This window comes from Aulostomus chinensis, chromosome 5, assembly GCF_037954235.1.
Source record: "Aulostomus chinensis isolate RoL2024-O1b breed Wild chromosome 5, RoL_Achi_v1.0, whole genome shotgun sequence".
Lineage (NCBI taxonomy): Eukaryota > Metazoa > Chordata > Actinopteri > Syngnathiformes > Aulostomidae > Aulostomus > Aulostomus chinensis.
Window position 1 is genome coordinate 3,537,442 of NC_141324.1, and position 27,322 is coordinate 3,564,763.

General features: G+C 47.1%; 1 protein-coding gene across 4 annotated transcripts; it reads right to left on the reverse strand.

The window, feature by feature from the left end:
- Positions 1 to 8,844: 8,844 nt before the first annotated feature.
- Positions 8,845 to 27,322, reverse strand: LOC147260926 (RAC-beta serine/threonine-protein kinase-like). 4 transcript variants are annotated; one of them, XM_086205145.1, is made up of 15 exons: positions 27,175 to 27,322; positions 26,938 to 27,086; positions 25,231 to 25,369; positions 24,977 to 25,105; positions 23,043 to 23,154; positions 22,815 to 22,965; positions 21,799 to 21,930; positions 20,872 to 20,937; positions 19,274 to 19,342; positions 19,007 to 19,129; positions 18,776 to 18,904; positions 17,899 to 18,113; positions 17,728 to 17,815; positions 11,277 to 11,379; positions 8,845 to 11,187 (listed from the first exon to the last, which is right to left on the reverse strand). In XM_086205145.1, the coding sequence occupies exons 3-15, from the start codon at positions 25,274 to 25,276 to the stop codon at positions 11,108 to 11,110; spliced, it is 1,443 nt and encodes a 480-aa protein (XP_086061271.1). In that variant the 5' UTR covers positions 25,277 to 25,369; positions 26,938 to 27,086; positions 27,175 to 27,322; the 3' UTR covers positions 8,845 to 11,107. The 4 variants fall into 4 exon arrangements, with proteins under 4 accessions (XP_086061271.1, XP_086061270.1, XP_086061273.1 ...); XM_086205144.1 differs by having other exon boundaries at positions 25,231 to 25,372; XM_086205147.1 differs by lacking the exons at positions 26,938 to 27,086; positions 27,175 to 27,322 and adding an exon at positions 26,609 to 26,841.

The following is a 27,322-nucleotide window of genomic DNA, read 5'->3' on the forward strand; positions in this document are numbered from 1 at the left end:
ATTTCTGATCAATGATTATTGTTGAAACACAGCTGAATATCAGTTATTGATTTTATTGTCATCATTGTGAACACCTGATCAGACCATCAGGCCTCATTTCTGATCAATGATTATTGTTGAAACAAAGCTGAATATCAATTATTGATTTTATTGTCATCATTGTGAACACCTGATCAGACCATCAGGCCTCATTTCTGATCAATGATTATTGTTGAAACAAAGCTGAATATCAGTTATTGATTTTATTGTCATCATTGTGAACACCTGATCAGACCATCAGGCCTCATTTCTGATCAATGATTATTGTTGAAACAAAGCTGAATATCAGTTATTGATTTTATTGTCATCATTGTGAACACATGATCAGACCATCAGGCCTCATTTCTGATCAATGATTATTGTTGAAACAAAGCTGAATATCAGTTATTGATTTTATTGTCATCATTGTGAACACCTGATCAGACCATCAGGCCTCATTTCTGATCAATGATTATTGTTGAAACAAAGCTGATATCAGTTATTGATTTTATTGTCATCATTGTGAACACCTGATCAGACCATCAGGCCTCATTTCTGATCACTGATTATTGTTGAAACAAAGCTGAATATCAGTTATTGATTTTATTGTCATCATTGTGAACACCTGATCAGACCATCAGGCCTCATTTCTGATCAATGATTATTGTTGAAACAAAGCTGATATCAGTTATTGATTTTATTGTCATCATTGTGAACACCTGATCAGACCATCAGGCCTCATTTCTGATCAATGATTATTGTTGAAACACAGCTGAATATCAGTTATTGATTTTATTGTCATCATTGTGAACACATGATCAGACCATCAGGCCTCATTTCTGATCAATGATTATTGTTGAAACACAGCTGAATATCAGTTATTGATTTTATTGTCATCATTGTGAACACCTGATCAGACCATCAGGCCTCATTTCTGATCAATGATTATTGTTGAAACAAAGCTGAATATCAGTTATTGATTTTATTGTCATCATTGTGAACACCTGATCAGACCATCAGGCCTCATTTCTGATCAATGATTATTGTTGAAACAAAGCTGAATATCAGTTATTGATTTTATTGTCATCATTGTGAACACATGATCAGACCATCAGGCCTCATTTCTGATCAATGATTATTGTTGAAACACAGCTGAATATCAGTTATTGATTTTATTGTCATCATTGTGAACACCTGATCAGACCATCAGGCCTCATTTCTGATCAATGATTATTGTTGAAACAAAGCTGATATCAGTTATTGATTTTATTGTCATCATTGTGAACACCTGATCAGACCATCAGGCCTCATTTCTGATCAATGATTATTGTTGAAACACAGCTGAATATCAGTTATTGATTTTATTGTCATCATTGTGAACACCTGATCAGACCATCAGGCCTCATTTCTGATCAATGATTATTGTTGAAACAAAGCTGATATCAGTTATTGATTTTATTGTCATCATTGTGAACACCTGATCAGACCATCAGGCCTCATTTCTGATCAATGATTATTGTTGAAACAAAGCTGAATATCAGTTATTGATTTTATTGTCATCATTGTGAACACCTGATCAGACCATCAGGCCTCATTTCTGATCAATGATTATTGTTGAAACAAAGCTGAATATCAGTTATTGATTTTATTGTCATCATTGTGAACACATGATCAGACCATCAGGCCTCATTTCTGATCAATGATTATTGTTGAAACAAAGCTGAATATCAGTTATTGATTTTATTGTCATCATTGTGAACACCTGATCAGACCATCAGGCCTCATTTCTGATCAATGATTATTGTTGGACCAAAGCTGAATATCAGTTATTGATTTTATTGTCATCATTGTGAACACCTGATCAGACCATCAGGCCTCATTTCTGATCAATGATTATTGTTGAAACAAAGCTGAATATCAGTTATTGATTTTATTGTCATCATTGTGAACACCTGATCAGACCATCAGGCCTCATTTCTGATCAACTCTCAACCCTTAGGAATGTTCGTTTTCATGACCAAACCTGAGTTTAGCATTGCGCGCTCTTCCTGTCTGAAATTCGCAGGAAGCAGGCATCCACATGGAAACAGAGAAAGGTCATGATGGAAGCTGATCAAACGACACGGCCAAGGGTTGATGTGTGAAGGGGGGGTGAGGGGGCGTGGCCTGCCTCGACTCTCAGAGGAAGAGATTTAGAGTCGAGCCAACGCCGCATCTCTGCTCCACGCTGGACGTGACAGGACCGCCTTCGTGGTCAGAAAATGAGCCCCCACCAAGGGAGGAACCAACAATCATGGACTTGACCATGAACACGGATGTTCTCAGGTGTGGGACCTCTGAGTCTTCCACCGTTTCGATGTTTCTTCAAGAACCCGGGGTTCTGATAGGATCCTAGTCGTGGAGGGACGATGTTCATCAAGATGATGGACCTCACCAGAGTCAGTGTGGTAACCTGTACATTCTTGTGAGCTGAGAGCTGCAGACTGGACCTGAACAGCGTCCCCCATGTCCTGCTGACTCAGAACGATTCAGTACACCAATAGTGACATGAAATATGATGTCTTCATTTTTAGGAGGCCCGTCGGAACAGGGCGCTCCTCTCCAAAGCTGAGAAAGGAGCCAAATGAGCTCAGTGTGCTGATCAGCTGGACTTCTGACTAATTAGTAAATGTAGTAAAGACATTAGTGTTCCCAAAGAGGTAGAAAGTGATCCAACACCGGATTTAGTTCATCAATGTTCTTCTTTCATGTTGGAGACGGATCCAGGATCTCCTGCTCGTGCATCCCAGGCAGAATCAGTGACATCGCTGCATGTAAACTCATTTAGACCCCTGAACCTCAGGAAGTAGTGAAGGTGATTGACAAGGGGGTCTCCCAGCTCTCCTGAGCACTCACACTAGGTGGCGCCGTTCCACAACAAAGAGATACTCACATAAGGATTGTATGGAAGCGCATTCCAAGAATACTTGTCTTTAGATCCACATGAACTTGTATCATGTATATGCTTGACTTATAAGTACACGTGAGTACAAAGTATCATGAACAGATAATAAATAAGACAACAGAAAAACACTTCCTATCAATAAATCAGTGGTTAGAAAATGTTACCATATCAACAAAGTAGAAGTGGAAAGAATGTGGCGGTTTCACATAGAAGAGGGAACCCTCCTGTCTATTAGGGTTCTTATACGTTCTACAAAGGGGCTCCTCTGCATGTCTCTTCCTGTAAACCCTTAGAAGAACAGCATGTTCGTTCTAAAAAGCCTGGATTCATGAGGAAAAATCAGGTTGTTTTCTCTTCCCAGTTCACGAGGTTCCACAACAACCCTCCGTGTGAACTGCAAAGGAGTGATTTCTGAGGCCCCCAAGACCTGCAAGTCCTGCAAGGCAGTGCAGCCAAGGACGCCAAGGCTGGCGACAGAGCTTCAAAAACTGAGGCAAGAGAGACAGCTGGTTGAAAAACCCCAAAATAAATGAAAAAACAAGCTGACATGTCATGATGAGGCATCTGTGTTGGTATGTGTTTAACATCTGGAATTGTTCTTCACAAAGTTAAGACTGATTGGAGGACATTTTTTAATTTTACACACCAGAGCGCAGAGTCAAGTCAAGTCAGTTTTATTTCTATAGCGCCAAATCACAACAAAAGTTCTCTCATGACACTTTACAGGTAGAGCAGATCCAGGATCAGTGGGGACGGGCTTCTGCTTTGACCGGTTGGGGGGAGAGAGAGCAGGAGAGCAGGACAGAGACAAAGACAGAGAATGGAGGAAGACAGAGAGACAGAAGGAAAGAGAGGGACAGAGATAAAGAGAGAGAGAATGGAGGAGAGACTAATGGACAGAGACAAAGACAGAGAATGGAGGAAGACAGAGAGACAGAAGGAAAGAGAGGGACAGAGATAAAGAGAGAGAGAATGGAGGAGAGAGTGATGGACAGAGACAAAGACAGAGAATGGAGGAAGACAGAGAGACAGAAGGAAAGAGAGGGACAGAGATAAAGAGAGAGAGAATGGAGGAGAGACTAATGGACAGAGACAAAGACAGAGAATGGAGGAAGACAGAGAGACAGAAGGAAAGAGAGGGACAGAGATAAAGAGAGAGAGAATGGAGGAGAGAGTGATGGACAGAGACAAAGACAGAGAATGGAGGAAGACAGAGAGACAGAAGGAAAGAGAGGGACAGATAAAGAGAGAGAGAATGGAGAAGAGACTAATGGACAGATGGGGACGTGAGCAGGTGGAGCTATCTCCTCCTTTCTCTCCCTCTTTATCTCTGTCCCTCTCTTTCCTTCAGTCTCTCTGTCCTCCTCCATTCTCTGTATTTGTCTCTGTCCTGCTCTCCTGCTCTCTCACCGTCCCCACTGATCCTGGATCTGCTCCACCTTCCTGCTGGTAAAGGAAGGTTCTGGTGGCTGCTGTTGCAGGATGTGCTGCTGATGGAGAATTGTTGGGTGGAGGTTCATTGAAGGAGGGAGGTAATGGACCTGCTGTAGTTGGACAGAGTCAGGACAGAACTTTGGTTGGGGTTTGGTGACACACAAACAAATAATACAGAGGTGAATTCACATGTAGTACACAACTCATCTCCAGCCTGTAGTAACAGTACTAGTTAGTAGTCCGCACCTCATCTCCAGCCTGTAGTAACAGTACGAGTTAGTAGTCCGCACCTCATCTCCAGCCTGTAGTAACAGTACGAGTTAGTAGTCCGCACCTCATCTCCAGCCTATAGTAACAGTACTAGTTAGTAGTCCACACCTCATCTCCAGCCTGTAGTAACAGTACTAGTTAGTAGTCCACACCTCATCTCCAGCCTGTAGTAACAATACTAGTTAGTAGTCCGCACCTCATCTCCAGCCTGTAGTAACAGTACTGGTTCGTAGTCCACACCTCATCTCCCGCCTGTCGTAACAATACTAGTTAGTAGTCCACACCTCATCTCCAGCCTGTCGTAACAATACTAGTTAGGAATCCACACCTCATCTCCAGCCTGTAGTAACAGTACTAGTTAGTAGTCCACACCTCATCTCCAGCCTGTAGTAACAATACTAGTTAGTAGTCCACACCTCATCTCCAGCCTGTAGTAACAGTACTGGTTAGTCGTCCACACCTCATCTCCAGCCTGTAGTAACGGTACTAGTTAGTAGTCCACACCTCATCTCCAGCCTGTAGTAACGGTACTAGTTAGTAGTCCACACCTCATCTCCAGCCTGTAGTAACAGTACTAGTTAGTAGTCCACACCTCATCTCCAGCCTATAGTAACAGTACTAGTTAGTAGTCCAAACCTCATCTCCAGCCTGTAGTAACAGTACTAGTTAGTAGTCCCCACCTCATCTCCAGCCTGTAGTAACAGTTCTAGTTAGTAGTCCCCACCTCATCTCCAGCCTGTAGTAACAGTACTAGTTAGTAGTCCGCACCTCATCTCCAGCCTGTAGTAACAGTACTGGTTAGTAGTCCGCACCTCATCTCCAGCCTGTAGTAACAGTACTAGTTAGTAGTCCACACCTCATCTCCAGCCTGTAGTAACAATACTAGTTAGTAGTCCACACCTCATCTCCAGCCTGTAGTAACAGTACTGGTTAGTAGTCCACACCTCATCTCCAGCCTGTCGTAACAATACTAGTTAGTAGTCCACACCTCATCTCCAGCCTGTCGTAACAATACTAGTTAGGAGTCCACACCTCATCTCCAGCCTGTAGTAACAATACTAGTTAGTAGTCCACACCTCATCTCCAGCCTGTAGTAACAATACTGGTTAGTAGTCCACACCTCATCTCCAGCCTGTAGTAACAGTACTGGTTCGTAGTCCACACCTCATCTCCCGCCTGTCGTAACAATACTAGTTAGTAGTCCACACCTCATCTCCAGCCTGTAGTAACAATACTGGTTAGTAGTCCACACCTCATCTCCAGCCTGTAGTAACAGTACTGGTTCGTAGTCCACACCTCATCTCCCGCCTGTCGTAACAATACTAGTTAGTAGTCCACACCTCATCTCCAGCCTGTCGTAACAATACTAGTTAGGAATCCACACCTCATCTCCAGCCTGTAGTAACAGTACTAGTTAGTAGTCCACACCTCATCTCCAGCCTGTAGTAACAATACTAGTTAGTAGTCCACACCTCATCTCCAGCCTGTAGTAACAGTACTGGTTAGTCGTCCACACCTCATCTCCAGCCTGTAGTAACGGTACTAGTTAGTAGTCCACACCTCATCTCCAGCCTGTAGTAACGGTACTAGTTAGTAGTCCACACCTCATCTCCAGCCTGTAGTAACAGTACTGGTTAGTAGTCCACACCTCATCTCCAGCCTGTAGTAACAGTACTAGTTAGTAGTCCACACCTCATCTCCAGCCTATAGTAACAGTACTAGTTAGTAGTCCAAACCTCATCTCCAGCCTGTAGTAACAGTACTAGTTAGTAGTCCCCACCTCATCTCCAGCCTGTCGTAACAATACTAGTTAGTAGTCCACACCTCATCTCCAGCCTGTCGTAACAATACTAGTTAGGAGTCCACACCTCATCTCCAGCCTGTAGTAACAATACTAGTTAGTAGTCCACACCTCATCTCCAGCCTGTAGTAACAGTACTAGTTAGTAGTCCACACCTCATCTCCAGCCTGTAGTAACAATACTGGTTAGTAGTCCACACCTCATCTCCAGCCTGTAGTAACAATACTAGTTAGTAGTCTACACCTCATCTCCAGCCTGTAGTAACAGTACTGGTTCGTAGTCCGCACCTCATCTCCAGCCTGTAGTAACAGTACTAGTTAGTAGTCCACACCTCATCTCCAGCCTGTAGTAACAATACTAGTTAGTAGTCCACACCTCATCTCCAGCCTGTAGTAACAGTACTGGTTAGTAGTCCGCACCTCATCTCCAGCCTGTAGTAACAGTACTAGTTAGTAGTCCACACCTCATCTCCAGCCTGTAGTAACAATACTAGTTAGTAGTCCACACCTCATCTCCAGCCTGTAGTAACAGTACTGGTTCGTAGTCCGCACCTCATCTCCAGCCTGTAGTAACAGTACTGGTTCGTAGTCCGCACCTCATCTCCAGCCTGTAGTAACAGTACTGGTTCGTAGTCCGCACCTCATCTCCAGCCTGTAGTAACAGTACTGGTTCGTAGTCCGCACCTCATCTCCAGCCTGTAGTAACAGTACTGGTTCGTAGTCCGCACCTCATCTCCAGCCTGTAGTAACAATACTAGTTAGTAGTCCACACCTCATCTCCAGCCTGTAGTAACAGTACTGGTTCGTAGTCCGCACCTCATCTCCAGCCTGTAGTAACAATACTAGTTAGTAGTCCACACCTCATCTCCAGCCTGTTGTAACAGTACTGGTTAGTAGTCCGCACCTCATCTCCAGCCTGTAGTAACAGTACTAGTTAGTAGTCCACACCTCATCTCCGGCCACAGTACAACAGCTGAAATGCCTCATCTAAGCTCGTGCTGGCCGGCGTCACGAACTTCTCCTAAACTGACCGTGAGAGCGCCTGACTCCCCTGTCAGTTCAAGATCAGCAGGAAAATATGCTCACCACGCCGGGGAAGGACGTCCATCCTCCAAACTTCTGGGCTAAGCCATCGCGGAGTGGCGTGGACGAGCCATGCAGCGGCGCGGAGACACCGGTCCGACTGTTGCGGGACTGAGAGCGTGCATCTTGGACGTTCGCCTAACCACGCCCCCTGATTGCATATTGTCACAGCAGCTCCGCGGTTCTCGCAGCAGTTTGACCATTCTTGTGCCGAGACACCTGTTTCAGCAGTGACGTCACAGTCCACGTGAATGCTGTATTTGTACTTGCCTTTTCTCCTCGTCGTAAATACGCCGTCTGCAACCACAGCAGCGCATGAACAGGTATAGTAGATGACGGCGTTCATGTTGCCTCAGTTGAAGTAATTAACAAAATACTTGTAAGCCTTTTTTACTGGTGCCCACAGTGTGTAAAAATGCACTCTAAAATGAGGTCTGACAGTACTTCTTTGTTTCAGATAGCAGTGGCACACGTCCTGCACCCCCAAGTCTAGTACTTCGACTGGGCACAGGAACCCGTGAGATATTGTGGTTCATCTTCAAAGTCCTTTCCAAAGCACTTCAATCTGATCCGGCATCAACAATCCGACCCTCAAACTGTCAGTTGGTGGGCTGTGGCACCTCCCGGTGAGGACGGCTCCCATAGGTGGTCTTTCCTCACTAGGATTTTCAGTGCCCTGCCATGTTCCTACTGACAGTCAGTGTGTGTGTGTGTGTGTGTGTGAGGGGGTGCATGTTTGTGGTCATGTAGGTTGGGAAGGTCGGGTTCTTCACATTTATTGTATTGTTCTATATTTCATTTAATGTAGCAGTCTCTGTATGGAAAGTGCTGCACAAACATCAATAAACTGAACTCATGTCTGGTGTTGCTTCGTCAGCACATCGTCAGTTTCTAACAAACGCCGCACACAAGCCCCGCCTACTTACGTAACCCTGGCAGCCTCTCGCGGCACAACTTGGAGGTCCTGCACCGCTGCTGCTCGTATCAACAGGACAGGAGTCGTGTGCATCAACTGCATGCTGGGAGGAGGGCACGCCCACCCGGTTCCTGAGTCCACATTCTAGCAGATCCAGGTGGACTGCATCTGCTGTCTCCGTCAGTCTGTTCTAACTCAGAGGAGTTACAAGAAGCCACTGGCCGCCGCTCACTGTACGTTTTGTACCTCAAGAAAATTTCCTGTGCACTCACCAGCATTCTACTGCGCTTTGCTCGTGACTCCTCGCTCTGGCATCGAGACCACAAGCAGATCAGAAGTTCTGCACTCGTCCAGACACACACAGCCACACGTGTAGGTATGTAGGGCAGGTAACATGTATTGAGTCATTCTTTCAATCTACAGTCATGGACAAATAGGAACCACTTGTTTCAATACAATCATGGAACTGAACAACACTTCTTTCAACCATACCGCTCTGTAATCCGGGACATTCCGAAGGGGGTCCAGGGTACAGGATTTACAAAGGGAAGCATCAACAAAAGGAAACACAAGAAGACAGCAAAAGCAAGTTCGTTCTCCTCAACAGCACCGGTAGAGGAAGTGTGGCACCACACAACCAACCTGGTTACCATGTGATGATCTGGACAGACTTAGGAGGAGACGGGACAAACTGAAACCCTCAAGAGACATCTTTGCACTCAAACATAAAATCTCCCAATGAACCACGTTCATCACACACAGCTCCCTGGGTCGGCTTTGCACGTCAAATGAGTGGAGGTTCAGCTGAGGCGGGGCTCCGTGCTGAGGCGGGGCGGGGCTCCGTGCTGAGGCGGGGCGGGGCTCCGTGCTGAGGCGGGGCGGGGCTCCGTGCTGAGGCGGGGCGGGGCTCCGTGCTGAGGCGGGGCGGGGCTCCGTGCTGAGGTGGGGCGGGGCTCCGTGCTGAGGCGGGGCTCCGTGCTGAGGTCGGGCTGGGACCAGTGGGCCTCTGTGGCAGGCTAGGGACCAACGGCATCAACACATCTGAACACGCGTCTCTCCCTCTCCTGGCTTGAGGGATCTTGCAGGAGTGGATTTGAGTGTTCCACAGGGTCGGAAGCACCAACTTCACGCTGCAGAAACGTTCAAGACAGATCAGAGACCTGTGTGGGATGAAGCTGGCGGGAAGGGTCACGCTGCAGCAGCGGGGCCGGGAGCCCAGCTGATACGACCATGGAGCTAAGAGCTACGGCAAAATGAGCTCAGCACCCACACCTCTACCTGCACATCCACATAACCAAATTCAAAAGTACATTCAGGTAATATTTAAGAGAATTTTGCTTGTGAACAAATGGAAAAAACTGACAATTGCTAATGCGATCAATATAAGAACAGCCTGAGACCAGAGGGGGACATTAAAGCTTTGATTTTTCAAAACGCTGTTGAAAGAAAACTGAAAAGGGGACTTCAATGCTACCAAGAGACGAGGTGAACTCAGTTTGGTTGAAGGTTTTGTCTCACTGACAGTTGTCCAAAAGTAGTGCTGGTAAAACCTTGGGTATCAATGCAGAAACAATCGCGTATGATTTTAACTTCTAACCAAGGAAGAGGAAAGGTCCCAAAATGAAAACCAGGTTCTCAGAATCCAGCAGAGTGACTGCAGCCAGGAAATATCGATCAGCAGCTCCAAACTCAGCATGTCACATGATATGTGGAGCTCAAAACAAAACTGGTGCGACTGCTGACACGCGGGCCGGGCCACCGGTCCAGGACTTCAGTTTCCTCCACGCGGCCCATCTGAGAAACGGTGCATCTCATTTTAATCCCTGAGTGCTGAATGGCCTTCTTAAAGTAAATGGCTGGTGTTTACTTGTTGGATCAAGAAAGATCCAAACCATCTCAGAATTAAAAAGCAAACTTAAAAACTAAAAACATGCACCTTGTGCTTTGAGGCTCCACCGCTCTACTTGTTTGCTCTGGTTGCACTGAAGAGCTAAGTTTAAAAAAAGAAATCACAGCCACTTCTGTGACGAGCACACCAAAGTCCAACTGATAGTTGAAAAAAGGAGGGCGTGTTTGGCCTGGGCAAGGCTGCTGACCAGCATGGAGTCATCAGCTGCTCCTGACGCAGAGTGGACGCCACCGCCACACGCACCTGACTCCACTGAGGACAGTCACTCTGGGTAAGATGACCATGCACTCCCAAACAAAAACAGGAGAAAGAACAAACAAATCCACACACACACATACACACACACAACCTGCAGCCAGTAAACTGCTGTACTTCTTCCTAACTCATATGTGAACCTGTCAATCACAGCATCATCAAGGAGCCGTACGGCTTTCATGAAACCTTAGAAGGGAGAGAATTACTGGCACTTTTCCAGTGTGGAGAAGCAGCAGCAGTTGTGGTCTGACATCGGTCCTGCTTGTGTTGTGGAGTTGTGCTGATGAGCGTGTGAGGTACGCCAGTCCAGGGTCCACACTACAGCCAGCGCGGCGTGGCCGGGCGCTGGCTGTAGTGTGGACCCTGGCCAGCAGCCGAGGCACTGAGATCCCGCCAGGATGAAAACCTTGTTAGAGGACAGTTCTTCTGGTCCAAGAGCTGGACCTGCCTCGTGTCTGTCTGTGTGGCAGCCACGACCTCACTCTCTGATGCTAGCACAGTAGGAGAACTGGGGGAAATGTGCTTGTTGTCCTGGGTCCTCGCAGTCAAGACCGTCATCTGGAAGAGCAACAAACAGCAGATAGGTCAGTTGGTACGTCCCGGCCCATGACCCAGGACAGGTGGACCAGGTGGGTCAGGGCACTCACACTTGTCTGGAGGAGTGACAGTGATGGTCTGCGCCGTGAACTCATCATCGAAGTACCGCGTGTCCGTCTCTGACGTGACTTGTGGTCTGAAGAGTGGGGTGAGCTGGGGGGCAGCAGAGCAGATTTACAGAGTGGACACACACTGTCCTTGATAGAAGACCTCAACTCATTCCTCTCAAAGTGGACCAAAGGAAATTCAGCTCTTCTCCAGTTCACATTTATCAGTTAGCTGGAGGAGGGCACTGATCTCTCTCTGGTCCCCTTCAGTCCTCTTTCTGTTCACACCATCTGGAGCTCAGCCCTCGATGGCTTTGGACTATGGGTCACGTTCACTTGGAACAAGATGGCTGCTGCTGCACGATCTGTCTACGCAAGCCTGGATGGCGATAAAACCAAGTGAACCCGAGGTCTCTGCGTTCATCATGCACAGATGAGCGAACCACAACAGAGGAGTGAAGTGAACCCGACTCCACTGATCCGAATGGGGACTCACAGGCACAGAACATGCTGCCTCATGGACGGGAGCTCACTTTGAGGGCTGAGAGTGTGGCAACACGCTAAAGCTGTCCATTCAAGTGGTGACTTTACGAGGTGAGAGAACAAACACAAGTGATGTCAGGAAACGACACCAGCGACTCCTGACTGATGTCCACTGTTGTCATGAGCCCAGCAGATGCAGACCAGAGCACCTGACTGAGTAGAGCAGCCACAGTTAGGAGACAACACACCGTCGTCATAGCAACGAAGAGAGGAGGCCGCCTGCACTGGCTGAGTGGGAATCCACTCAGAGTTTCTGCTGACTTAGTACTTGTCAGAAAAACTGCATGGAGTTGGCAGGGGACATTCAAGAGCTGAACTCAACTGTGGCCCTCAAGCACCAGATTCCAGATGTCAGGGCATTTACTTTACATTCTAATGCAACTCACTTGATTGGCCGCACAACAGCCACACTCCGTTAAGTAAAAGCTTTTGGGGGGACGTCACAAGTTTAAATGAAAGAACATTCGACAGGAACCACACCAGCATGGCTTGTAGTTGTGTTGCTGATATCAGAGCTGGGATACATTGGACCGTCCACCTTACTGTTACCCTCAGAGGGGCAAACACAGATTAGGACCTTTTTGACATGTTCAATCTACCCTAACAAGGAGTGTTAAGAAATGTTGTGACACGAAATACAAAATTAGGAAATAAAACTCAAAGACGCTCAAAATAAAACTTAATGTAAAGAAACAAAAAAACAACGTGAAGCAGCGCCGAAAACCACAAACACTGATGATCTCTGACCCTCTCGCCAACTGTATACACACATTACGAGAAGAAGACTGTAGCAACGCCATAGAAGAAGAAGACTGTAGCAACGCCATAGAAGAAGAAGACTGTAGCAACGCCATAGAAGAAGAAGACTGTAGCAACGCCAAAGAAGAAGAAGAAGACTGTAGCAACGCCATAGAAGAAGAAGACTGTAGCAACGCCATAGAAGAAGAAGACTGTAGCAACGCCATAGAAGAAGAAGACTGTAGCAACGCCAAAGAAGAAGAAGACTGTAGCAACGCCATAGAAGAAGAAGAAGACTGTAGCAACGCCATAGAAGAAGAAGACTGTAGCAACGCCAAAGAAGAAGAAGACTGTAGCAACGCCATAGAACAGGGGTCACCAACTATATTTGTCAGAGGGCCAGAATTTTACCGGACAGTCACATTGGGGGCCGGACCCTCAAATAAAAATTAAATAAAAATAAAATTTTGCACAACATTATTTGATGTTTATTGTTTATATTTTTTCTATTTCATTAAAAAAATGAAGGCATGTTTAGGCTTTATGAGTTAGGCTCCTATCACCTATACCACAGTCAACCACCAGGAGTGATCGAGATATTTTGCCTCAACTCAATTAAGTCAACTTTATTAATAGAGCACTTGAAAAACAAACACAGCGGAAGTGAAAGAAAAACGGCCTCTTAGCACAGGTAAAATGGCACTCTCAAAGGCCATGAAACGAAAAGTTGATGTGGAAAACAGATCCTTTAATAGTGACTGGACTGAAAAGTACGCATTTATCATGCCAACCTTCCGAAATGCGTCACCTGTATGCCTCATTTGCAACGAAACTGTTGCTGTTGCAAAAGAATATAATCTGCGCCGTCACCACAACACTAAACATACAAATTTCAAGGATTCATATCCTGAGCAGTCAGAGGGCCCGTCAGAGAAAAATCGCCACATTGAAATCTGCCTACTCCCGTGCAAGGGGCATTATTACTCGAACTTTAACCGATCAAGAGAGAGTAACGTGTGCATCTCTGCAGGCTGCCTGGGTGCTTTGCAAACATAATCGGCCTTTCACGGAAAGTGAGGTTTTAAAAGGAGTGCATGCTCGCCGTTCTGGAGGAACTTGGCCCCGACAAATCCATGGACAGAGTTATTGCATCTGTCAAACAAATACCTCTCTCTGCTTCAACTGCTGCACGTCATGTACACGTCTTGGCAGAGCATGTCCAGCAAGCTGTTATTGACGGGATCAAGGAAGCCAGATACATTGCACTGGCTATTGATGAGTCCACTGACAACACGGATATTTCACAGTTGTGTGTTTTTGTCAGATACTTTGATGGCAAAGATTTCCGAGAGGAGCTGCTGGCATTGCTTCCGCTGGAGGGCAACACCACTGCTGACGTCATCTTTGGAAAACTGGAGGATTTTTTTAAAAGCCATGGATTGTCCCTGGATAAAATCAACCTGACAGTAACAGATGGTGCACCTGCCATGATTGGCACAAACAAGGGTCTGGTGAGCAGAATAAAGACTGTCGCTCCGAAAACTAACGCACTTCACTGTATTATCCATCAAAGTGTGCTGTGCGCAAAACTAAGTGGGGAGCTCAAAGAGGTGATGGAGAAAACTATGCAAATTATTAACCACATCAGAGGAAATTCAAGCACGCAGCACCGCCTGTTCCGCAAATTTGTGCTCGAATCCCAAGCTTCTCATGATGACCTGTTGCTGCACAATGACGTGCGCTGGCTCAGTAAGGGCAAAGCACTGGAGCGCTTCGTTGAACTCCGTGCCCAAGTAGTGGATTTTTTGAAACAAAGTAAATCAGAAGCGGCAGCTGACCATCTCCGCATCATGCAAGACAGAGAATACATGTGCAACGTTGCATTTTTAACAGACATTTTCTCCCATTTGAATACACTTAATCTGCAGCTGCAAGGAAAAGAAAAATCAGTGGTGGATTTGGTGGAAAAACTTGATGCCTTTGGGAACAAACTTGATCTGTTCCATGCAGATTTGTTGTCAGAGAGGCTGCTGCACTTCAACACACTGAAGACGGTGGGAGAAAGCAACGTAACAGACAAGATGAAGACATTCATCACACAATTAAAAGACAACTTCTCCGCTAGATTCGATGACTTTTTCATTTCCAGGGATGTCATTGGATTTGTGCGCGACCCATTCACCATCAGCCCAAGCGGAGAATTCTCCACAAACGCGGTGAAAATGGTGCCGTTGGACGAGGCGGCCATTCAGAGCGAGCTGGCTGAAATCCAGGCCGCAGGTGACATGAAGGCTGCTCTCCGTGGTGCTGAAAGCCTGAGTGCATTTTGGGTGTCTTATCCCGAGGACTATGGCACATTGAAGACGCTGGCTATGTATGTGCTCACCATGTTCAGTTCAACCTACACCTGCGAGGCTGCGTTCTCCGAGATGAACTCGATAAAAACACACGAGAGGAACCGACTGTCAGACCAGTCTTTGGAGGACTGTTTGCGTATAAGTCTGACAGCGGCCAATCCTGATGTGAAAAAGTTGGTGTCAGAGGGGAAATGTAACTTCAGCCATTAAGCAGTGTGAGTAGCCCATTTCAGCCTTTCAATTTGAAATCGCTAGCCCACTTAACGTGCGAACATTATTTGTGAGCTGTTTTGTTCTGGTACTAAGTTAGAATTTATTAACCATGCTATTTTAAGTTATGCCAGTTGGTTTTTCCTTCTTTTTTTGTCCTGAGAAGTCTACCATTTTGAAGCGTGTTGTTGAGACTTTGAAATAAAAACCAAATGTTATGTAAGGGCATGAGGAAAAGTAAAAAAGAACAGCGTGAAACAATAAATGTTAAACAGTGCAACGAGTCTGTCCTCATTTCGGAATGTAGCCTAAATAGTCATAAATGGTGGGGATTACTGACAGTTAAGAGTCTTAGTTGTTTCTGTTTTCAGTTGCTTTAATAGTGTGGACCACATGATATATATATTTTTTTCACTGTATTTTTCCACCGTTCTTTTTCCGCCATTTTCCCCCTCTCCAATTAGTCGTCGCCAATTCCTCCCTGCCGAGAATCGGGGAGGTACGGTCATCCTCGTCATGCACAGGCATGCGGTGTCCGCCTGTCGCATTTCGTTAGCGCAAACTACCTCGACCACCAACAGGAGCCGCGACCAGGAGCTAATCCCCATCCGACTCCCCTCCCGCAGACGCCACCTATTGCGTCTGTGCAGACGTCAGGCCTAGCCGGTCTTCGCAGTGATAGCACAGTGCAGTTTCCACTCGGCTACCCTGTTGCCCCATGATATTTTCTCTTTGATCCTCACAATTTTGGAATCCTGTCGCGGGCCGGATTGGACGGCTCGGCGGGCCGGATTCGGCCCGGGGGCCGCCAGTTGATGATCACTGCCATAGAAGAAGAAGACGACTGCAGCAACGCCATAGAAGAAGAAGAAGACTGCAGCAACGCCATAGAAGAAGAAGAAGACTGTAGCAACGCCATAGAAGAAGAAGAAGACTGTAGCAACGCCATAGAAGAAGAAGAGACTGTAGCAACGCCATAGAAGAAGAAGACTGTAGCAACGCCATAGAAGAAGAAGACTGTAGCAACGCCATAGAAGAAGAAGACTGTAGCAACGCCATAGAAGAAGAAGACTGTAGCAACGCCATAGAAGAAGAAGAAGACTGTAGCAACGCCATAGAAGAAGAAGAAGACTGTAGCAACGCCATAGAAGAAGAAGACTGTAGCAACGCCATAGAAGAAGAAGACTGTAGCAACGCCATAGAAGAAGAAGAAGACTGTAGCAACGCCATAGAAGAAGAAGAAGACTGTAGCAACGCCATAGAAGAAGAAGAAGACTGTAGCAATGCCATAGAAGAAGAAGAAGACTGTAGCAATGCCATAGAAGAAGAAGACTGTAGCAACGCCATAGAAGAAGAAGAAGACTGCAGCAACGCCATAGAAGAAGAAGAAGACTGCAGCAACGCCATAGAAGAAGAAGACTGCAGCAACGCCATAGAAGAAGAAGACTGCAGCAATGCCATAGAAGAAGACTGCAGCAACGCCATAGAAGAAGACTGCAGCAACGCCATAGAAGAAGACTGTAGCAACGCCATAGAAGAAGACTGTAGCAACGCCATAGAAGAAGACTGTAGCAACGCCATAGAAGAAGAAGACTGCAGCAACGCCATAGAAGAAGACTGCAGCAACGCCATAGAAGAAGACTGCAGCAACGCCATAGAAGAAGACTGTAGCAACGCCATAGAAGAAGACTGTAGCAACGCCATAGAAGAAGAAGACTGCAGCAACGCCATAGAAGAAGACTGCAGCAACGCCATAGAAGAAGACTGTAGCAACGCCATAGAAGAAGAAGACTGTAGCAACGCCATAGAAGAAGAAGACTGTAGCAACGCCATAGAAGAAGAAGAAGACTGTAGCAACGCCATAGAAGAAGAAGACTGTAGCAACGCCATAGAAGAAGAAGAAGACTGTAGCAACGCCATAGAAGAAGAAGTGGCAAAACAATTCTTTGAAAATGGAGGAAGACGAGGCGGAACAAGTAGCGGACGCTCCTACATCAAACAAATGGGCTGTGTGGACTTCTTTTGGCTTCCACGTGAAAGACGAGGCAGCAATGAGACGATTGCAGATACAACAAAAGCCGTGGTCAAACCATGAGGGTCAACAACAGCGTAGCCTGGGGCGAGCGCTGCTAGCATGATCCAAGGACAAGCACCTGTTGGAGGCTACATATTCCAGCTCACGGTAGTCAGATTTGTAATCTAGATTAGACTGCAGCCCTGAGGATTATTTAATATTTGTTTTCCTTTTCATCAGGAATGGAGTTGTCCTCAATGTTATTTTACGTTTGTATTTGCACGTTAGTCAAAGTAAGGGAAAAACTACAAATATTTTGCTTTTTCAAAGCAAAGCGCATTTTATTTTGTACCGACGCAGCAAAAACTTGTATGTCTGCATGAAGGCAGAAAATAAAGAATATCTGGTTTCTGCATTTCTGATTTTTTTATTTTCTTTAGTCTTCATTTCCTATCCTGAGTATTTTGTTTCCTGAGTAGACCATTTCCTTGCACCCCTAACAGTATCAGCAGTGAGACGCAGGTAAATATGAACCACCATTTTAGCTGCAAAACTGACGTGTCCAGCTGGGCGTGGTCTCAGGAAGTCTTACCTTCTTCTGTACCACGTCCTGCCAGATGATAGTGACAAAAAATGTGTGACTCATTACTTCTTTGGCATCATTGGGACCACCGCCTAACCTGAGGGTGAGAACAGGACAATACGTGACCTGAACGGACGTTTCCACATCAGCGGCAGCAGAGTGACCTTCCAGGTGAAGAACCTTTGTTTGGGGTCCTTCTTGAGCAGGCCCGCCAGCAGGGACTTGGCCTCAGGGGACAGGTTCCTGGGGAAGCGGATCTCCTCCATGAGGATGAGCTCAAACAAACGCTCGTGGTCCTGGTTGTAGAAGGGCAGGCAGCCACACATCATCTCGTACATGACGACACCCAAACCCCACCAGTCCACCGCCCGGCCATAGTCATTGTGCTCCAGGACCTGGAGGAGGGCACAGGTTAACACACTCGTGCTGAGAGCAGGTCCAGGGTAGTCCGTCTGTCAGCAGGAAGAAGTGAAAACTACAAGGCTGATTCTCAGAAGTGTTTGCACCGCCTGTATGAGGGTGTAGCACTGCATGCTGTTTATGCGGCCATGCTTTAGCATTGCTAAGAGCGACTAACAGTGTCTGAAGTCACGACACCAGCCTCACAGCAGTCATCACACACATAAGAGAGTTCGTCAGTTAAGCTCAGTAATTAACTGAAACCCACTGGAGTCAACCACAGACCTTTTTACCAGATGTATTTATTTTTCGATCCCCTGGATAGTTTTCTCAGCCCATTTAGCATCAACCGTAGCTAGCGCGGGGGGGCTGCTCCGGTGGCACGTCATTGTCATGTTTTGCTTATACGTGGCTTCACAGTTGACGAAGAACTTTGTTGTTTTTCCATCCGAAATGGTCCCACACCAAACTTTGCAATGACCTCTTCATGTTTATGTCAGCAGCAGCAGCAGATCGTAGGGTTCGCTGTCTCCTAAAACCAGTTGAATATCGCCCCCCGATGGTAAGATGTCCCATTGCTCCAACGGAGAGAAATTGTTGTTGACGGTAAATATATGTAGCGGAGGGATTGTACAGAGGTGCTGTTGAAGCATCCTACCTCAGGAGCCAGATACTCAGGAGTTCCACAGAAGGTCTTCATCGTAGCGTCAGGGGTAATACCCTCCTTACACAGGCCGAAATCTGTGATTTTGATATGGCCGTCCTTGTCCAGCATCAGGTTCTCCAGCTGATACAGAAAACACACGCACGCACGCACACTTGTTCCCTACATGTTTCCACAGGACTGATATTGTATATTTCCAAACTGACTGACTGTAAAAGTATTCACCTTCAGATCACGATACACCACATCACGTGAATGGAAGTACTCCAGTGCTGACACAATCTCGGCGCCATAAAAGCGTGCGCGGTCTTCTGAGAAAACCCGCTCCCGTGTCAAGTGGAAGAAGAGCTGAAAGGAGAGCGCAGCTGGAATCACACTCCTTCACTGGATAAGACATGTTTGGTCACAGTAAACGCCTGATACCAGGAGACGGTAGTGCCTTTCACTAAGACTGACACGTGTGTGTGTGTGTGTGTGTGCGCCGAGTCTCACCTCACCGCCATTGGCATACTCCATGACAAAACACAGGCGATCGTTGGTTTGGAAGGCATATTTCAGTGTCTGCGGAATGAGAATGATGGTATTACAGAAGGACACGATCGTTATCAGGGACTTGTCCTTCTTCTCATGCAAAGCCTTGAACATCAGAGGACACACGCTTCATGTTCAACAACCCTGCACCCTACACAAATATGGTCACTTCTCTGAAGTATCTTACATTCTTTCATTTGATGGCCAACTCAACCGCAAAGGTCATTCTCCATGTCTGTCTCCTGAATATTGGACCAGGACCAGCCTCCAGGACGTTTGTGATGTCACGACTTAAGGGCTCTTAAAATCTAATTTTCAGTTACCAGAGGAAATTTTTACCCAGTTCACAACAAGATCGCCTGACACTTGAAATTAGGGTAGTGCAATGTTTTGATATTTCTGGTGGTACATGTACGTACCATGACATGGCAGTACAAAAATGTCTACCAGATGATATAAACCTCTATTATTTGCAGCTCGTTGTCACAAAGATGCTGCAGAGCTGCTTCACTCCAGTGTTTTACGTTGTGAAGGAAACAGACGTTTCCTCTCTTATATTCCCTTCGCTTGCATTGTTCACTGGCTGCACTGCTGGGTATTGACTGAAGACTGCATAGTGGCTGCTCACGTGTCCTGATTTGTGACAATTCTGTTGCTCAATGTCAAAACTGAAAGAAGAAGAAAGAAAATGCCTGCCATTTGCACTTTGAAGAACGATCAAAACCAGTGATGACAGATTATTACATTTAAAAAAACACACTGTTACTGAGACATGAAAGATAAGTGGTAGTCGGCCGATAAATCGGCTGTTGTTGGCCCGTCACGGGTCTGAGACCTGCTGGTCACTGGTGACCAGAGCTGAGTGACAGGCTGACTGAGACCAGCCGAGGCGGGTCCACTTCCACCGCTGCACCTTCCCTTCAACTGCTCTGTCTCATGGTTTCGTGGAAACTTCCACCAGTCAATGAAAACCGCTGTGTCGCATCAAAGTCTGTACGTGCATGATTGCCCCCAGTGAGCCGGACCAGTCAGCACAAGGACAAGAAGAATGCATTCCATTGACTGGAAGAGACTTTGAATTATCATAGGCAGTCACACTGCTGCCTGCAATAGAAGAGATTTTAACTTTTGCACCAGGAACTGATGCAGAGCAGCTGTAAATCATTGTACACCCCTGAGCTAGGTTCAGTATGTGAACACATTTCAGCAGAGAAGCACCACAACTGCAGGATGGATACTTTTAGCGAGTCGAGTGTCTGCCACACCCTTGGAGTAGGATGTGCTGCACGGCTCAGGAAAGTAAGATACATCCACATAAATGTAATATTTGCTCCTTCGCTGTTTAAAAGAGGGGAAGTGAAGGATTCGGATTAGTATTGACACATGTCCCATCCCTGACAAACTCACAAATACAACACATTGTCACCGGCATCCCTCACATTGCGCGCCGCGACACTGGTGCTGAGAAAGAGGAGCTCAGCGCGCTGACACTTGCTGCTCCCGCTCTCTCTCTGACAGCAGCATTCCTGCTCCACCATGAGGTGGGCTTGTACACTCACCGTGAGGAAGGGATGATTTGTGTTTTGTAGCACTCTGCTCTCTGCAACTGTGTGGGCCACCTCATCCTGCCAACAAGCATAAACACCAACTCTCACATATCACTCTTTCACACCAACCCAGAACCTCTCCGTCACTGCAACATAGACTCTGGCTCTGCTCGACAATTTTGTTGTCACCACTGTCGTAGGCGAGCTCGCGCGTGAGCAATGGTTGGTCTCTTCAAACTACATTGATTTAAAAGAGCGCGGATATAAGCGTGCTTGGTCATGAGATTACGCCGTTTGTCATTTGAGACGATACAAATGAACCTGAGTCGACTTGATCTCCGTCGAGCTGGGTTTCCATCACCCTGCTTTGATGGGAATTTTGAAGTATTTCACCATAAAAGGAGGATGGAAATGCCAATAATAAGAAAAAATCACAAGCAAAGGGAGGAGGAGTTCCGTCGCTAACGGGCGGCAAGCATGGCAAACAGAGATGTTGAGTTGGCAGCAAAGAAAAACAAAGACTGTGATGTCCAAATCTGTAAAAAGGGGGCCAGCCAGAGGGAAGAAGCCCAGCTTCATTAAAGCTGGAATGTTGCCAGTTATTTCTCCTCATTCATGGCAGCTTTTGCAGAAGGTGTCAAATACAACATGGCAGCACGCTAGGGTCAAGCGCAAAACTGCTGTTGCAAGATAACGAGCAAGGGAGTCGATGGGTTCCATCTGATATAGCGTAGAGCAGGCGTATCACATACAGGCGAAACACAACCAAATGATCAAACTACGGATGCCTCAAAGATCTGGGGCAGTTGAGTTTATTGGGGGAAGAAAGGGGTCTGATTTCTCCCTCCTCTGCGTGTCATATCTGACTTGAGAAACACGGGAGCCCAACGTTGAGCCAATGGGAGAGTATTTCTGCTGGGGGAGCACATCCCGACTTACCTTCTCTATGATGACCTGTTTACGCAGGATTTTCATGGCGTAATGCACTCCGGTGGACTTCTCCTTGACCAAAATCACCTTCCCAAAGGTCCCTTTCCCGAGCAGCTTCAGGTACTCAAAGTCACTCATTGTCTGTGAAGAACAAGGCTTCTTTAGAGATGCCGAGTTGAGCAAATTGTAACCACAAGACAAGAGTCAGTGCTGTCCTCGTGACTGCAAGAATCCACTTATAAATTCAATGTCTTCATCTGCTTGAGTTTCTTCATGAACCAGTGTTTTTAATCACATCCTAGTATTCATTTATTTGACAATGTCCAGCTCCTTAGCTGCTCCAGAGGAAATGTAAGCCAATTAAGAGTCCCTGGGCAGGAAGAGTGAGACTCCAGAGGACAGCATATTCTTGACTAGATGACCTGGTTTGTCTTTGTGCACACAGATGACCTCTGTTTGAGACATGACCTGGAGGAGACCCCAGCAGGGAACCTTGCTTGGTTACAGTTGCCGTCAGACCGTGAGGGTTTTCTATATTTTCATGCAGGTGTTGGGTAACTCAAGTCAAAATGACTTCAGCAGGATTTGGACTTTTCACCCCTGGAAGATAACACATAAATCACTCTGGAATACTTCCTGGTTTGGTTGCCACACCTCTGGATGAGGTATTGACTTACCTGCCGTCAAGTTTCTATTTTCAAATCTATCGACTGAATCAAAAGAACGTTGGCTCTGCAGAGATACGTTGCTGGGCTTTGACATGAACCTCTTCAGCACACAACTCTGCAGAGGAAGCAATGCTAATTCATCCAGATCCCCCACATTTACAGCCTCCAGGCCCCTCATCTTAGCAAAGCCAGATGATCACAATCACCAGACACACAATGACAGCCCTGAAGGAAGCTAACATTAAAGAACCACCATGAACAGGAAACAAACTGGTCCAAGGAAAACAAAGACCCTTCTAGCTGATGTTTGGGTCAGCTCCCTCCACCTCCATCGTCCACGACCACAGATCTTCTTACCACTTTGTTGCGGCTCTTGGACGTGGCCGCCTCCGCATCCTCCAGGCTGCTCTGGCTGGGGGAGCCGAACACATTCATCGGCTCCTCTTCCTCCTGTTCTCGCATCTTCAGACCGTTGGCCACAGCCTGGATTGCTCGCATCCATTCCTCTCTAGGAGCACGTGAACATGCCGGCCTCAAACAAATGAACCGAGTTTCATTATTACCACATTCTTCAGTCCTTCTTACCTCTCGTCATTGCTGTCCACGTGAAAGGTGCGTTCAATGACAGTGGTCCACTGCAGGCAACGGATGACAAACGTGTTGGGTCGGGGTTTTTCAGTCTTCATGAGCTGGCATTCTGGGCGGGAGAAAACCCAAGCGACATGAATGATTGATGCATGAATGACACAAACGTCTGATGTCCAGACGGGTTAGTGACTCCTGCGTCAGCACCACAGCCTCTGCCCAGGACCACCTGCTGGGCTTCCATCACCATCAACCAGTGTGCCAGGCCAGTGCAGTGCTGCTGTTTTAGAGGAACCTTCCAAACACAGGGCTTCCTCTGACGCCGTTTGTTCATCCACACCGCCAAGCCTCCACCAATGAAGGTGCACCAGGACTGGACATCCTCCAGCATGGTTTGAAGCAGGTGGAACAGAATCAGCTGATTTATGCCTGCCAGTCACCATTGTGGTCAGCACTGCAGCAGCTGGACACCAAACCTGCTGGGATCACCAACAGGTTGTGACTGGCTGAGTGGCTCATGAGCTGTTGCTCAAATCGACTCAGTGGGACGTGACAGAGTGCTGACTGGCACCCCGGCAAGGCAAAGCTCTCCTCCCTGCAGATGAGCCACAGGTTGGGGGACCAGTTGGGGTCAAAAAGGAGCCAAGTCTGATTTGTGTGTCAGCAGGCTGGGACGGCCTGAGTGGCTGTGGGTGTGGAGTTGTTCAGCAGTGGCAGACCTCACGCAGCTTTACAAGGTTCCCTTGACTCAACTCTCAATATCTACAGGCATCAAATCCACTGGGATTTTTTAATGGATGAGAGTTTCATGGCGTTCGTGACGTTGAATTCCAACAGTTTTTTAAACTGGGAAACCCTACGTGTGTAACGACCCAGGAATAATTCCTGTGTGGATGCATGGACTCGGCAGAGGTGTTTTACCTGCATCAGCGCTGTCCCACACAAGGTGGTGACAGCTGGGTTCCACTTTTTCATTTTGGTTTTCTGTGTTTCTGGAGAGGTCTCTCGCCTTACATTTCAGAGAGTTTGTGTTGTCCAATCACAGTGGAGGAGGGGCAGGACAAATGCTGCAAGACCAACCCCCCCTCTGGACACATATGAGCGCTGCACAACAACAAATGGCAGCTTGAACCAGACAACTGCAGCAGCAACAGACGCTACCAAAGACCCGTGACTTGGAATCACAGCAAGTTGCTGCTGACCAGCGACATGAGAAAATACCCAGGTTTTTGTCCGAGTGAGGGTTTTACTTATCTTGAGGTCTTAGACACCTGCGCCGCTGCTGGGAGCAGATTGACATGAAAGCAGAACTCACTGAATAGTGGGAACAATTGTTGACGTCTCCCCTGGAAAAATATCGAGCAACTGATCAAAACAAATTGCGCCTCCCCTTCAACGGTCTGTCTAACTCCTAAACTGATGATCTGACGCACTCTTGAAGGACCTCGATCCCAAGAAAAGCTCCACACTGGCCTGCTGGTTTTACTTGATGACAGCATCGTATCAGCATGTTGTTGGGTGGTCAACAGCACCAGGGGTTCATTCAGGGCACAGCCTGTCTGTGGACCGTCAGCTCTCTCTCAGAGCTCCTCTTACCGTCGTGGTCGTATCCCCTGGTATTTTCGTCTGTCTCCAGAAACAGTTTCAAAGTTCCCACTTATCTGACAGAAAATCCCAACTCTCTCTTTGTTTGAAAAGGAGACTAAATGTTCTCCACCAGCCTTGCAGTTTATCACTGAGGACAGGCCAGTCGTCTGAACCACTGCTGAATAAAAGAAGGACAGAGGAGCATTCAAGTTTCGTTGCACCTCGGCTGCCCAGGTTTGGGTCTTCCGTTCCACCCCTAGATTGGATTCCATCTAAACTGAAGTAAAAACATCCAACTAACTGGAGGCACAATGAGAACCAAAATGTTCAACATCTAAACAACTGACCTGCCAGGGAGAAGTTGTTGAGAGGTGGCCAAGTCCGATCGCTCAGTTCCGGCTTCTCCTTGTAACCGATGAAGGAGCCGTCACTCTTGAGGATAAAGTACCTCCGCCGCCACGTCTTGATGTACTCACCTGAGGAAGACAAATGAGCAGAGAGATGTCTCATGAAACTTGGTGCGGTAAACAGGACCACACTGAGCTCACCAGTCTCCCTCTGCTGGACTGAGCGAGCAGCGTTTGTACCTCGTACTTTTTACCTCGTTTGTGGAGCCAGCCCTCTCTGACCACATGGACTTCATTCATGGTGAGGAAGGAGGGTCAGGAGCAGGAGGGTGGGAGGGACGGTTGCTTTCTCTCTGGATCGACCAAGTCACAGTGATCAGATGTGAAGAGCACCTGCTGAACAGAGCAGACATGCGCATGAAGACAGGCCAAAGTCAAACTTGGTTCCAGCCAGGAGCCACGCTACACAGCAACCAACAGTTCCAACCATTTCATGACGGTACATGACATGCTGTACACACAGTGCACCTGTAAAATGAGGCGAACGCCATCCAACACTGTCATCCTCACCACGTACAGCCTTGAGTCTGACGTTCTGAGCTTCAATCATTGCACAGATCAGGGCCACAGTGGTTGATAGGAGAGCTGGTCGACTATGAGTTGGAGTCCTGCTCTGAGTAGCAGGAACTGGAGCCTCTAACTCCTGTGCTGGTGTGGACGGAGCAGAACTCCTCTGTTCACAGGGGAGTTCTGCTCTTCTCCATGAGTCTGTGCGTTGGCACCAGAACAGACAAGGAGCCAAAAGTAACTGTTTACTATCATTTCATCAAGCAAAGACTCATAAAATGGTAAGAACATGTTAACGCAGTAGCGATTGTGGTCATTTTACACACCACAGTGATTCAGCATCACAGGTTAAACCATGTGAACGCTCCTCTGCATCAGTTCACCTTGACTCAACGCCACTATCAATGACGGAGAGTGCAGGTGGCACCCAGGAGTTGTTCTTACGTTGTCCATGACAACAGGAACCATCCAGTCGCGTGCTCACCAATGAAAGTGTGGTAAATGCTGGCTTTCTGCCGTTGATCAGGGTCTAGTTTAGCGTTCATTTCTCCAGCTGAACGTTCTCTCCTCCTGACAACAACCAGCTGGCCTCCACGCTTCCGTCCCTTCTCAGGACCAGAACTTATCCCACATGTATCTGGTTACCCGCCAACCGGTTCTTCTCTCTCTCTTTTTTTAAACAATGAGCACATTTTTCGTCACACTCCTGAGGCTCGAGGACGAAGCTCGTTCAAGCTCACTGCAGTACATGTACCTTCATATACTGCAGTATTTACGGCTCGGACATCAGTGAGGTTGCCACATGTCATTCAGGTATTTACTGCTGAACCTTCGCGAAGCGCCAACGCTCGAACATGGAGGAGAGCGCCAAGGTTGTTGACTGTCAGTCACCGGGACCCCACATTCCTGCTCCAGTGCCTTGTTACTGAGGGAACTTTAGCCATGCTAGTGCCGAGGTGACGTCGGCAAAGAACGAGTACCGTCGATATGTCCGGAACTTGAAGCCCCTCGACGAACCTCCACCGCCGATATGAACCCGAAACAGACAGAAGACAACGCACTTACCAAGGACTTTATCCCACGATGCTCTGTCTCAGGAGTTTGGACAGGCCACATCGAGACCAGGCCGCCCGGTCTTTAAACTTGAACCTCCGGAGGAACGTAATGCCGTCCTACCGCCCGGACTTCCGGTGGACTTAGCGAGCCATCTAATTAGCTATCTAACCAGCTAGCTAATTAGATGGCTAACTAGCTAGCTCCAATTGAGCTCGAGGGGGAATGCGACTGGAGTGAAAAACCTCCGCGACACATGAAACTAGCAGCAGTCAGCCATGACTACGTCACGGCATGTACAAGTGGTGCAAAAATATTAAATTGGAGATTTTTAAACTCACCTTGTACCGCTACGTCCACGGTGCCGCTCTCGTTCCTCGTTGCACGCAGTCAAGCCAGCATCGTATTCCTCCGCCACATAGGTTTGTCAGCGAATTAGTCTCGTTCCGCCGATGGAAGTAGTCCTTCCGTCTATTTACAGCAAAAGTGTCTATTTCGGATGGAATTCACTGTGTAACCTATTATAAATTCTCAGATAGTCAACACAATGACAAACTGTGAGTTTTGCTTTCAAAAACCTGTGAAGCTGAGTTGAAAATCCAAAACTTGTCAGCTCTTGTTGTGTTAAAGACAGGTCGTAAGTGGACATGATGAACTGAGGCTGCAATGTTCTCCAGTGTATCAACTCTGAGAATTCAGATCAGAATCCAGAGTTAGGACCAGGAG

Excerpts from the sequence above, each read along its gene's own strand:
- LOC147260926 (XM_086205145.1), bottom strand. The coding sequence starts at position 25,276 with ATGAATGAAGTCCATGTGGTCAGAGAGGGCTGGCTCCACAAACGAG. Across the intron at positions 22,966-23,042 it reads GTGGACAGCAATGACGAGAG|AGAGGAATGGATGCGAGCAA; the intron begins GTAAGAAGGACT and ends ACGTGCTCCTAG. Across the intron at positions 11,188-11,276 it reads TGTCACTCCTCCAGACAAGT|ATGACGGTCTTGACTGCGAG; the intron begins GTGAGTGCCCTG and ends TTGCTCTTCCAG.